This window comes from Nothoprocta perdicaria, unplaced genomic scaffold (assembly GCF_003342845.1).
Source record: "Nothoprocta perdicaria isolate Ctin4 unplaced genomic scaffold, notPer1 scaffold_10, whole genome shotgun sequence".
Classification (NCBI taxonomy): Eukaryota; Metazoa; Chordata; class Aves; order Tinamiformes; family Tinamidae; genus Nothoprocta; species Nothoprocta perdicaria.
In genome coordinates this window covers 1,679,014-1,692,671 of record NW_020454094.1, presented here as the reverse complement: position 1 = coordinate 1,692,671, position 13,658 = coordinate 1,679,014, and the positions used below count along the sequence as shown (strand labels likewise).

The following is a 13,658-nucleotide window of genomic DNA, read 5'->3' as shown; positions in this document are numbered from 1 at the left end:
CTTCCATCTGGACATCCCTGGTGATTTGTGGGAGACCCAGCAAAGCATTTAAAAGAGCTGTTTTGGAGCTATCTCGCATGCCATCTGTACTTGGGATGTCTTTCCCAAGCTGCTGTTGCAAAACAGCTACTTAAATTCCTCCTGAAGATTCATTTCCATGAAGCTTACAAGAAAAGAGCTGACTCAGGCAGCCCGGCCAGCCAAACATTGCAGCGTGCAGGGAGTCTCATCTGACTGCCGCAGAGGACAAGTTTGTGCTTCAGCGTTTTGCTGAGGCTGCTCCAAAGGCCTCAGTGAAGTCCCGCTCAGCCTCCGTGCTCTCCAGCCCACGTGTCCTCTGCTCCATTTACTGCTCTCACAAGTGGACYGTCCCTCACCGCGAAGGGGGCCGTGCTGGGACTCAAAGGTGTGAAGAGACATGGCAGAAGGGCACGAGGGAGAAATGGGGTTCTCCTCCTCGTGTCATCATTTCTCTTGGCTCTTCTCATCCTCTGAAGCTGGTTGCACRTGTTCAATGATTTAGATCTGTAAGATGTGAAGTGCACGTTACATCTGCAGTGTTCAATGATGGTTCTAGAACCTGATCACCACCATTCTGGCAGGTGATTTTTCTGCCCTTCCAAAACGCTTTATCCTTTAGGATGCTTAGACTGGTTCCGGTGACTGGGATAGTGTTGAACCTTAGTGACAAAAGGGCATAAAAGAAGTGTGAATAATTTCATTTTTGTTTTCAGAAGTGAACATCGTATCTTGTTCCCCTCTCATCAGAGAAAAATGCAAACAAAAATGAAACCGGAGCCAAGCGAAACCAGTTTGAGAGAGGAAGCCAAAGGAAAAACACACAGAAGTCTTGTATTCTTCATGCTTGGAGTTGGTGGTTGTTGCTTTCTGTGGAGTTTTGAGGTTTTTTATTAAATTGTGTGGAACCGTTAAGCTTATTTGAATGTTTCCCACTCTCAATCACAGCAGAGATAGAAAGCAGCCTTGGCTGGGCTGCAACACCCTGAACTGACATGACACTGAATTAGCATCACACACGTACGCAAAAGATTCAAGTGCCTTTGGTGGAAGCAGGCCTGGTGGAAAAACAAGACGCTTGGGAGACCTCAGGCCTCCAGAATGGAAATGCAGGCTTTTTTCCTCATAGGAATAATAGCAAAACTCCCTACCACCCCTCAGGGCAGATCTTCAGGACTAATTTTAGATGCTGTAAAATTCCATCTAAGCTTTAGCTGGAGTCCTTCAGGCCTTCTGGTTTGGGCCAGCGCGTTCCTTGGGCTGGGGGTCAACCTTGCTGGTCAGACCAGTTGCCCAGCGTGGCTCACCACGCTGCCCTGCAGACAGTTGAACTCAAGGCTGGGGCCAAGCAGAAGTGGTGGCTTCCCTAGCGCATCTCCAAAGCTGAAAGACATTACTGTCGAGCTCCACCCCAAACCTGAGCTCCTGGAAGCATCTTGGGCAGGCAAAGTAATGAGCAAGCAGCTCATTTCTGTCCAGAGTCCAGGGTTTTCCAGTGCAGCCACCCCGGAGCCCCGGGCGGTGTGAAGATGATGCCTGAGGGATGAGCAAGGAGCGCAGCCATCACGGACAGAAGGACACGGAGCAGGGGAGAGGAGAGCGCCCAGAGCTCCGAGCCTGCCAATCCCTGGGCATGTGCTAAAATGCCGCGTGCGCTCCCAGGCATTTGGGCTTTAATCCCGCGCATCCAGGCGCCCTGCGTCGGGATAACTGCGAGGTCCGAGGCCGCCGCGACTCGCCGCTGCTGCCAGGGCCAGCGGGTGCCCTGGGTGAAGCTCTGCAGGGAGAGGGGCCGCGGTGAGCGCGGCGGGACGGCGGCGCCGGCGAGGGCCGAGCCGGGCCCGGCTCCGCGCTGTGCCCCGCGCCAGGGACGGCGATCCTGCCCATTTCACGCTGCGTGAAACACTTCATTCACCAAGGTTGGGCCCAGAAAAATCAGTTTGTTCAGGAGGATATTTAAGAGGACTCTGCTCCTTCCGGCCTTTTTGTCTTCTCAAGCTAAGTTAATCCAGGCAACTAAATAGAAAAACAGTGCAGAAACTGGCTTGCCCTCTTGCTAGCAGGGTCTCTGAGGCCTTTAACTCTTTCACTGATGACTCAGTTATATTTAATTTCTCTCCCTCCCAACAGAAAATCACTGAGGGGCTTTCGGAGAAGAAGATAGGAGCAAGGAAGGGAGGAAGGTGACCTTTCCTCTCATAGATCTGATCCATCATGTTCTCCGCTCATAACTGCAATAATGTTATGCCCTGGGGATGCTCTGCTCTCCTAGCCTTGAGAGTGCCATGAATAAGTTGGTTCTTCCTGAGGATGGCAGATCCTGGAGGGCCTAGAAGGTTGGGAATCTGCTCCATCGCAGGCATGTTAATAGCAAAGCTGGTCAGGAGACGTTCTCAAGATTTGGTGTTGTCCTCCTGGGCCTGCTCCTGGGGCAAAGACAACATGTTGCTTGTGCAGGAGACCAGGCAAGGACCAGTCTTCTGTGTGTGCATGGTCCTCTCTCCCAGTTGGACACCTCTCTGGATTTTCTTTTGCAGATTCACACAGTGTAGAAGTTGTCCCATAGGGCAGTGGAGAGCCGGCAGGCAAAACATGGCAAGGAGTGTTTTCATTCAAGCACCAGAAAGATGAACGGGAAGCAGAAGGTTAGACCTTGGGCACGGCACCAGTGCTAAGTCTCAACTTCTTGCCAAAGTGGCTGTGAGCAGCTATTTGCTGTTAACTGCTGCGTGGCCGTGGTGGTGGCCCCAGCTGTCAGGCACTGCACGAAAGCAGGACGAAAACATCGTCCTCCCTGCAAGGAGCTTGGCGTGTCCCACAGGAGGGTTATCTCACATGGAGGCCAGTCAGGACATTGGGACAGTTTTTCCAGATGCAAATCCCCCAGCACCGCTGGGGATGCCCAGAGTATCCTGTCCTGAAGCGCACGGGCTGCTCCGCGTCACGGGGTGAATTTTCCAGAGGCTCTCGGGAATGGGAGCGACTGAACTCTCCATATTTACAGGAATTGCCTAACCAAATCTCCACGCGCCTGCCGGGAGAATGCGAGCACGCATTGTCCTCAGGCTTTCAACATGCCAGACAAATGGTGCGAGCTTGCGGAGGACTTGTCTAGCTCCAGAGGGATGAGCAGGGCTGACAGGACGGAGCAACTGGGTTTTAGACCGCAGCTGTGCACGTGTCTGGAGTTATTTTCCCCAGCCCTGGGCTTTCCAGCCCCTTTCCTTGGGAGCAAACCACGTAGCAGAATCCCGTATTTCTGAGCATGTYGGCTGGTAATCACGGGGACAGCTGGGGTCTTAGATCTGTTTGCATAGGCTCCTCCACCAGAGCAGACATTTGTCTGATCTGAAGTCTGTTGAAAGGTATCTCATTTTCTTAATTAAAAAAAAAATCAGTGGAGAAATGATGGCACAAATGATACCCTCCTATTTGCAGCTCGGCCACCCTGGCTGTCTCCCCTTGATTTCAGCATTTCTGCAGTTTCTTTGTAGCTCTGAAAGTCTCTTTCGTTTCCGCATTGACTGATGGCCAAATTCCTGGACCCGTTGAAGTCGGTGGGAGTTTTGTCGGTAGCTTGAGCTGAACCAGAGTTTGACCCTCGAAGYGAAAACAGTTATTTGACATCAAAGGCAGCAGGTAAGAGAGACCGTTGTGCTCTCCAGATAGCATCTCCACAGAGCTGGAGAAGTCTGGCTGTACTCACTGATTTCCTTTCCATGGTGCCATAAACCACGGAGATTTCAAGATGTGTGTGCTCAGCACACACACGAGCTTATTGTGAAGAAGAAAGGAAGATCTTAGTGGATGTTGTTTCCCTGARCTCTGCTACTGGAGGCTTGGAAGCACAGCAAGGGTTAGGGTTGCTTTTCTGCTTTACCTCTTCAGGGCCCTTCAGAGGAACCCATGGATCCCRAAGATCTTCAGATCATGGGTGGAAACGTCTGTTATTTCTGACAGAAATCACTCGGGCCCAGATCTTTARCAGCATAAACTATTTTGACCCTTGGCATTGCAAGCCTAAAATCCTGCTTTTGGAAGTGGCTTCAGCTTCCCACGGCGCCAGGTTAAGCTAAGGGAGTTATCCTGAGTCAACTGAGCCATCGGGTCCGCGTCCGCGCGGCTGTCCTTGAGCAAACACAAGATTATTTCTGTCAGTTTAATCTGCAGCGAGAGCTGTACAGGCAAACATCTAAAGAGGTTTAAAAGATGGGCCCCGTTCTCCCTCTGTTGGCTTTCCTTCTATAAAGTGGAGCATCATTTGCTTCACCAGGGTGTTGAGAGGACAACAGCATAAAACGAGGCTCTGCCAGAATGCTGGATTATCTTCCACACCCTCACCTGCTGCCAAGTCACGGACATCGCTGCTTGTTTGCCATTTCCCTTCCTTTGCCTTTTTTTAATAGTGCTTTTTCTGTTTTCCCAACTTGTTTAATTCTTGGTGTTTTCCACCCCAGGGCACTGGCTGAGCTGCAGTTCGCGTTGGCGCCTGCTCAGCTGCTTCTCGCTTCAACTCTGCTGTCCAAGAGCAGAGGTCCTTCCCTGTCCCTGTTTTATTGGAAAAGCCCCAAACTGAGGAATCTTTAGGAGTCCTCTTTAGCTTAGGTGTTTTGATGTTACATCTCTTTCACAGTCCTTAAGCCGAAAATATTTGTTTTGGAATATTGTTGGGTCTTTAGAAAAAATGGCGTTTCAAGCCATTTATGGTGGTGGGAACAGGCTGTGTCATTTCTGTATTTTCCACATGCCTGGGTTTGGTTTTAGGAAGAACAGCCATCCCTGATGCCACTTCATGGTTCTATCTAAATGCAGCAACACATTTTGCCTTCCSCCTTCTTAACTAGAAACCGTGTCATGTGTAGCTGATATCTCTCCCATGCAAGACTTGCAGATGAAATGCAGCAGATATCACAGAATCACAGAGTGGTTGAGGTTGGAAGGGACCTCTAGAGATCACCCAGCGCAGCCCCTGCTCCAGCAGGGACACCCAGAGCTCGGGGCACCCGGTCACATCCCRGCGGGTTGGCAGATCTGCAGAGCAGGAGCCTCCRCAGCCTCCCTGGGCAGCCTGGGCCAGGGCTGGGCACCCTCACMCCAAACAAGYTCTTCCTCACGGGCACATGGAGCTGCCTGCGCTGCAACTGGCACCCACTGCCCCTTTTGCTATCACTGTGCTGTCACTGGTATGTGAGGAGTAAGAACCCACATCTGATAGAGAACCTGAGTGGTGAAGCTGGGAGGGCCAAGATGAGAGGCGAGCGAAACCTCGGTGGGCACAAGTGACATTGGAGCACCCCAACTCCTGCAGGTTTAAGCACAGGATGACTTAATGCTAGATAAGGGTTTCAAGTAACTTTTATTTTGACAGTCTGCGGGAGCATTTTGCTCTTTCTGCATTTATGGAGCAGTTTGTGTGATTGCATTACCAAGAGGAAACAAAGAAATGCCAGGAAAACTTTATGTGGAGAATCTGTGCTCATAAAATGCTTGTGAGCTCCCGCAAACAGGAAAGCTTCTCCCGTCTCTTTTTCTTTTTCTTTTTCTTTCTCTCTCTCTCTCTCTCTCTCTCTCTCTCTCTGTCTCTCCCCCCTCTGCCATTCAGCTTGCAAAAAAAAAAACATGTTCAGTATCTCAGAAACCCAGATTTGATGGTCTGAGACTAAAAACAAATTCCTTCCACTGCCACCAAGAACAAGCCTGTTCTTCCTATGCTGGCCAAGCATAAACTCTCGGTCTCTATGGTTGGGAGCCAGTTGGCCTCTGAAAGTAGGTTTTAACTCGTGAGGATGCCAAAGAATACAGATTTGATGGGCAGATGGGTTTGGCAGGCAAGGCTGGAGGCCGTTTAGCCACTGACCATTGAAGGGTATTTGTGAATGGCCACTTCCTTCGTCCAACCACGCTGAACACAGCCCTGCAGATCTCTGCTAGGAAAATAAAATTAATTGCTATGTGAAATGTTTAAAATACCCCATGCTATTTATCCGGACAGACACGGGAATTTGGGTTGAGGGATGAGACCAGAATTATAGCAGCTACAAAACTGGTAGCAACACAAGAGTCGTAGGGTTGCTGCTGCACAACCGTTTGCTGCTCCATGGCTCCGCTTCTTGTGCGTCCGCCTGTTTGTCTYTGAGTTTGCCGAGTCTGGAGAGGTTCCCTTGCGAGTCTCCGCGCGGCTCCCCAGGGCCTTGTAAGGAGCTGAACGCTGAAGCACCCAGCGGGCGCCCGAGCGAGTGTTGACAAGGCCAGAGGCAGCAGGGAGCTRCCGCGGAGCGGCTGCTAACCCAGCGCCGTCCCGGCCGCGCGCCGCAAGCCTCTCCTCGTTAGACGGCTGCACATCTGCCCCGTCCCTCTGGAAAAGCCGGGCTCAAAAATCACTGACTTCACTTCTTGGTGCAGTTCTGGAAGGCAGTTTGATGGAGGAAATAAATGTACTGGGAGAGAAGGAGCGTTGGCATGCCCAGAACCCCGTCTTGTTGATGCCGAAGGAGGTGAACCCCATGCCACGTCCCCCAAGCACAGCAGTCTGCTTGTGTCTTCTTCACTGCCTCRGCGTGACCCCACTGTGAAGGGCTGCAAAGCCAGGCGGGCCCTCCCGTGCCCCACGTCTTGCCTACCTGCAAGACGGAGACCTTTAAACTTCCTTCGGTATTCTTGGGCGTGTGTGTGGGTGTGTGTTGCAGACATTGATAATCTTGACAGCCCGTTTGGAAATCTGAAACGGCCAAGTTCAGTTGGAGGATGCAAGACACTCTCTGGCTGCATCTGCTGGCAGGAATTTCCTCCAGCTCCAGCTTCCTGTAGAAAGAAACAAGAGGAAAATTTCCTTGCTCTTCAACTTTCTTTTTTTTCTTTTTCCAGTTTAGTGTAACAGCCTCTGCTCCTGAGGAACCTACCACACCGGGCGAATGTCTGCAAAAAATGCAAACTTCGGGAAGCAAAAGCACAGATGCTGCCAAAGCATTCCCCACTGCCTGCCAGTTTKTAGGGGACCTGCCATCTAGGCTACTGCCTGCAGCAAGGGGCTCGGAGCCGGCGCGGGTGCTTTGCTCGCCCCTCCTCAGTGTCTTTGCATCCTCTTGAGCAAATCGTTTGTGGGCGATTGCTCCTCCTTGGGCCTGCTGAATCTCTGTATCTCTCCCCTCAGAGCCGTATTCATGCTGTGTCTCCTGTGCAAAGCTGCCCATGCTGGCTGCCCACGCTGGCGGTGGGAGAGAMGTCCAAGCCAGTTGCCTGTCTGTGATCTAAGGGCAAGACCATATACATGCAGCAGAGGCAGCYGCTGCAAGCAGGTCACCAGAGCAAACCCTCAGTGTCTTGGTGTCCCCTCCGTCTGCAGACGTGGCGATGCTGAGTGACATGGCAGTGGTGGCAGCAGCCACGGAAGGGCAGAGCTGGTCTCTTCAGACCATCCAGCCTGTGCCTTCCTCGCTCTTCTTTTCCCCCAGGAGTGAACCATTGCAATCCGCAACCACGTAAGGAGGGAGGGAATTACTGGCCACGGCATTTGTGTTTCACCCAACAGCAGCCCTTCCTTCCTGGCCCCTCGCTGGGAGCTGGCCGTGTTTGGCAAGCTCTGGTGTGCAAACAGGGCTCCGGGAGATTTCCGCAAACGGGGATGTGTGCGGAGAGGGCCTATTTTGTAAGAATAGCAGGGAGCTACTGTCCGTGTGCTCCTCGGAGAGGAAGGGCAGCGGAGGACGTTTGGTGGAGGCATCTCTGCTCCTGCACTTCTTTTCTCTCTTGGAAATTCCTGGTGCACTTTTAAAATGATGTAGCGAACTGAGCAGTTAATAAACAGCAGCACATGCAGGGGTACGACAAAGGTGCCAGCGCCTGGAACTATAAGACAAAAGGCCACTGCTTTCGGCTTTGGGAGAAAACAGCTTGTGATGTTTCTTCTCTGCCTGGCTTCCCGTTGACGAGGCGGGATTAGCCCAGGCCTCCCCGTTTTGGGGTCAAAGCTTCATCTATCCCCCAAACAAGGGAGAGCTTTTCCTAGGGACTCAAGTAATGTTATCTAGCTACTCCTGAAAACCTCCACTGAAATAGGCCTGGGTTTAAAGGGAGATGTAGAGACATGAGTCAGATGTGGGGAGGGCTCCACAGTGTCTAACCCGCCATGGGCTGCTGAGGAGACAGAAGATGTGTTGACCAAATGAGGCAGGTTAGTGTAGCACTGGTGTGCTACCAAACCAACACCTCACGTTGCCTACCAAGACATGTGGTTTTTCAAGGCTTGTGTAACCGGGATCTGGGATTGGGTTCCTTCTTTTCATCCAGGCTGCATTTCATGTAGGTGCTCAGCAGGGTTTGGAAGTGTAGGAGTTGGTATGAGAYTGGGCTGCTGGGATAATCCACAGGAATACAGCAGGGCTGAAATCACTGGCTGTTATTTTTGAAGTCGTTTCCATCTCACGTGGCTCAGCTGGGCATTAGCAGGGAGAAAAATTGTATTTTCTGCTTCGTGCTGGCACTTTTTTTTCCTCTCTGGTTGCCTCCAAAATGACCCGGTCATTATCAGCCTTTGCTGTATCAGAGCTCTGATGCTACCAGCACTGTGTGAATGAGGCTTTTTTATTGAGAGTAAATATGATTAAGAGTGCCTCAATTTACCCTCTCAGAGAAGGTCTTCCTCATCTTCGTTGCTCCTCTGCCACAGATGCAAGCAGCAAAAAGGTGAGGGACCGGCACCTATTAACATCTGTCTTGGTCTTTCCAGGCGACAGCAGAGACTTCCCGGAGGAAACAAATCTCAGCAGCACACGGATCATCAGCAAGGTGGCACCAAGCACAACCGGGAACACCAGAAGCTCTACCAGGGAGGCCAGGCCCCTCACTCCTCAGGCCGGACGGGCCACCACGGCTACAGCCAGAACCGGAGATGGCACCACAACCAGAAGCACTCGCCCAACGACAAAGAAACGCACAGAAACGCCAAAGAGACTGAGAATCTGAAAATCGAGGAGACCTCCGTCTGCACAGTGCATATTCCTTTAGAGACGCACCGGGGCCCGGAGCCCGGGGAGAAGCAGTCTCAGCAGTTCACCCCGGAGTCGGAAACCAAGCGGAAAGACAGTATTCACGAGCGCATCGGGGAAAGGCCCAAGATCAATTTGCTTCAGTCTTCCAAAGACAGGCTGCGGAGGAGACTAAAAGAGAAGGTACTACACCTTAGAGGCCCTTTGCGTTTCTTCTTTTCATGAGCCTGCCTGTTTTCCACATGAAGGGAGGGCTGGGTTCGTTGGGAGCTTCCCATGAGCACACTCAGCTTCTCTTCTAATTTCCCAGGGTCAACACTTGCCTTCAGGTCTCCCTGTACTTCTCCATGAGGCTTTCTATTAGAGAATCACAGAATGGTTGAGGTTGGAAGGGACTTCTAGACATCATTTAGTCCAACCCCCCTGCTCAAGCGGGTAAATTATTGACACGTTGCTGGGGCTCACCTGCATGTGGCTCCTTGGTTGAGATTGCCTTCAGGTTGAGTTGCCCAGGAGGGCCATGAAGCCCTCCCTAACACCTGCAGAAGACCTTCTCAGAAGTCCAGTACACAAGCAAGCCCTAACACAGACCCTCGCCCTCCGACTGCTCATCCCAGCTGCCCAAATCCCAGTCTGCAGAGCTCATCTGCTTTCCAAAGAGGTCTAAAAAAAGGCAATATGTCCTTCAGTAATTAAAGAGCTAAATGCCAAGCTTAGACTTTGAGTGCTGCATATTTTGAGTCAGCTACTTAAAGCTGATATCCAGTTATCTAGATAATGAATTGAAATGCCCTTATCTTTCCCCCTTCCTTCCAACTGCCCAACAATAACAAAAGTATTGCATGCAAGTGACGGAGGAGAAATCCTTTCTGGAARCAATCTTCAGCCTCACATTTCTGAGGAATTCTGAGATAAAATCTCCCTTTGCCCCCTGTGGCACTCCGAAAGATGCTGTTTTCAGACTGGAAAGTGCATTTGTGTGGGCATTTCTAGTGAGCGCAAATAACCTGAACATATGGGACTGCATGTTGGAAATGCATGCCTTTGAATGCATGTGCATTTGCTCTTTATATATGCAACTATTAYGCCTTGAAGATGCCTTAATTTTTCTGTCTGTTTATATGTCTCCTCAATCTCCCTTCCCCTTTTGTTGTTTCTCAAAGAACAGGGGCTGATCTCTCTGTTTTTTCCTTGTGTAACAGACGCCTTGTCTTTCCCTTTTCACGGACCAGGACGAAGTCACGGTGGAAACCACCAATCCCCAAAAGAACAAAATGGACAAATTAATTGAAATCCTCAACAGCATGAGGAACAACAGCAGCGATGTTGACTCCAAGCTCACCACATTCATGGAGGAGGCCCAGAACTCCACCAACTCGGAGGAGATGCTGGGTGAGATCGTCAAGACCATCTATCAGAAGGCAGTGACGGACCGCAGCTTTGCTTCCACAGCTGCCAAGCTTTGTGATAAAATGGCCCTCTTCATGGTGGAAGGAACRAAATTCCGGAGCCTGCTCCTCAACATGTTGCAGGTAATGAGATCTTTAGCTAATTAGATCCCTGCAGCTGCATCCAGCCTCTTCTTGCCATAAACTGTAAGAGCTGAGCTTTGACCAAATTCCATTTGTGCCCAGTTTGTTAGAAGAGAACAAAAGTGCTTCTGTGGTTTTGTTTATGTGCATTTTTCATGGTTGCCATAGACAGTGTAACATTGTGGGCATCATCCAGTTACTGTTTATTTCCATTTATTGAGTTCTATGTGAAAATCTGTTGTCTCACACCAGGGCCCATCTCAGGGTGAACATGTTCCCTGTGACAACATCTCTGCAGCACTGAGAGAGGAGAATGTGGCACTGAGAGTGGAGGGTCCTTCCCTCTGTCCTCAGCCAAGGCCCATCTCTCTTGCTGTCTTCCCACACCTCCCAACACCAGGGTTAACAAATGAAGCCGGGGTGCCAGAGAAGGCTGTTGGCTGCAGGACCTGGCCCATGGCTCCTCCTGCTTTCTAAGCACTGGCCTTGTTGTCCCGCGTGGCTCGCAGCTGCACCAGTTGCGTTTGCAATCCAGACAGTCATCATTTGTGGATCTGCTGATTATTCTGGGTGACTTGTTTATTGGTATATGCGGCGCCGGTTGGTTGTCCTGCTCTAAAACCATCAGAGACAGCAAAGGCGGGAGAAAAAAAACAGCGGCTCTGCTAATTAGCCCATGCTAATGGTGCATGGTGGGAGSTGGGGCTGTCCTGCCGTGGCAGCAGTCTGCTAGGGGCGTGGGGTTGCTGTTCTGCTGCTGTGTGGTTGGGTTTGTTTTCTGGAAAGGGCCTCATGGTTCTCCTACCTCTGGYTCCCTCCCTTCCTGGAGACAAGAGATGGGGAGTAGAAACCTTGAGTTGAAACCTTGAATTTGTCTCCTTAAACTCTGCTCGTTGGTTGTGTGTGGACACTTAYGAGACTGATGGTTCCTTTATTTTTCTACTTGAAATGACCTGTCCAAACCTGGTCAAGGCTGGTAGAGATTAAAGCTGCTAATACCATGTCAGCTTCAGCATGCTGTTAGCTATGCAAGGCCACCCTCAAACCCATGGTGGATGAAATAGCATACTGGGTTGTGCAGGAGGCACTGGGAAGGTAGTGGTACATCTCGCTTGCTTCTTAAAGTAGAGGCTGATCCAGATTCTTTTAGGACATTGCAGGCTGATGTTGGATGGGGAAGCTGTAAGAGCGTGATAGGAGATGATCTGAACATCTGGGCTGCCCCTGCTGTGCCCGTCCTCCCTGGGCCTGTCCTGTTCTGTGTGGGCATGCGTCTGGTGCCAATGTCGGGACACTTGGGTTGACACAAGGTCCCTGGGTTGTTGCGACCTTGCAAGTCTGGCTGGCACAAGACCATTAGAACCCTGGTGGTCTGGGAGTTGGATGTGAATGTCACCCGCCCGTCACTCTGCCACAAGTTGCTTTCAAGGGAAGGGGAAAGTTGTTCCCAGGGAAATGGGAGCAATCTGGTGCTGTTGTGACAAGGAGGCCCCTTGGACATAGGGACAGGAAAGCAAAGATTGAAGTCCTGTTGCCCAGGGCTGTTCACTGGCCTGTTACTTTATTTTATACTCATTTTGCTGTTCCTCACACACACAAGTCATCTGCAGCACATTCATAAAGCAGCTCTCATTTCACCTCTGACTGCACTTTGTGCACGTTTGGTATCCCGAAGTGCTCCGGTTTTGGAGCATCCGCTGCTCTTGCTGGAGCTCCTCACTGTGGCTGCTCCTGGCACAGGTTGTGCCAGGCTGTGAGTGCCCTGTGCAGGTGGAATCATCTCTTGGGCAAAGAGCACATGGTCATCACCAGTGCTTCTGATCCTGCTGTGGATGTAATGCTGGAATGAGCTTCCTGCTTATTCCTGCTTGCTGGAGACCTCCTCTGTTGTGTTTAGAGCTATGGGCACCGGAGAGATGAAGCTCCCTCGTTCTGCCACCAACACAGACCTTACTCCATGGGGACAATCCCTGCCTCCATTTGGTGAATGACAGTTTGGTGCAGCTACCAGTCAAAGGAGGAGACAGATGTCCCTGGTGTCCTGCATGGATAACGCAGGGGACATGGTTGTGGTGCTSATGGGTTTGCGGTTGGACTTGATGGAAGTCTTCTCTAGCCATCATGATTCTAACACGGCTGTGACACTGCTAGAGGTCTCTGTCCTCCTACAAGCGTCCAGAATAGCAGCACTCGCTGGAAATACTGCGATTTTTTTCCCCAAAAATCACAAATGGAAACATGGCCTAGAAACACTTACTTTAAGGAAGGTGTTTCCTGCAATTTCTTGTGGAAATGAGAGGGAAGCTGCTAAGCAGCCAGTAGTCAGGTAGGTTTGGGTATCTACCACGTTCAGGGATCTTAAGATTGTTGCGTTAGGAATCAGTCTTTACCCTTGGAGAGGTTTTTCATCTCCCTCTGCCTGGATCTGAAAGAGGTAATTCCTGAGAGGGCTAATTCCTGAGAGCGYGAGCTCACACAGAGCCTCCTGCGAAATGCAGAGCAAGCTGCAGTATGAAAGGCTGAACGGCGTTGGATGTTTACTGGTTTGTTCTGCTGTGGTTCATCTGGCGCTCAGGAAGGGCTCGGGGAGTTGCTGATCTCGCGTGCACCGTGACTCTGGAGAAAGGAAATTAGAGCAGGGAAGGACTCGGCACCGGGAGCGGTGAGGAGAAGCACGTGTGTGCGGCGTGTAGCCCTCAGCCCTTGTCCTCTGCACTATAAATGTCTTTTGTGGTAACACAGTAAATATGCACGGGGGTAACCTGCCGGATCGGCGGCGTGAGGAGTCTCCAATCGCCCTTCCTGATGGGACTAACAGATGGAGGAAAAGACAAGTCCGGCGCAGGGAAATTCCATTCCTCACCGCTCCCTGGCTCGCGGCCCGTGGGGTTTGTGCTGGTGGAGCCCTTTGCTTGGGCAGCCGTGAGGCAGCAAGAGGCAGGCACGTCCGCTGAGCACGTGGCTCCCCAATGCGCGGGACCACGGAGACAGGCCCTGAGATTGCCTGGAAGCRAAGTCTGGCGAGATGCAGAGCTGTCCCAGGAGCAGTCCAGGGAGGAATAATTACTGCGGGCAGACCCAGAGTGGGATCTCTTCATCCGATGGGATTCAGGTCTTCGGCCTC

General features: G+C 51.3%; 1 protein-coding gene across 3 annotated transcripts in view; it reads left to right on the top strand.

Annotated features, from left to right (window-relative positions):
* Positions 1-13,658, top strand: part of CTIF (cap binding complex dependent translation initiation factor) — a 122,494-nt gene that overhangs the window by 66,639 nt on the left and 42,197 nt on the right. For 2 of the 3 annotated variants that reach the window (XM_026040206.1, XM_026040192.1), the window contains 2 exons: positions 8,744-9,185; positions 10,235-10,534. In XM_026040206.1, coding sequence (XP_025895991.1) covers positions 8,744-9,185; positions 10,235-10,534 — 742 coding nt within the window. Of the gene's footprint in view, positions 1-8,743; positions 9,186-10,204; positions 10,535-13,658 lie in introns of all 3 variants that reach the window. The other variant, XM_026040200.1, reaches the window with a different exon arrangement.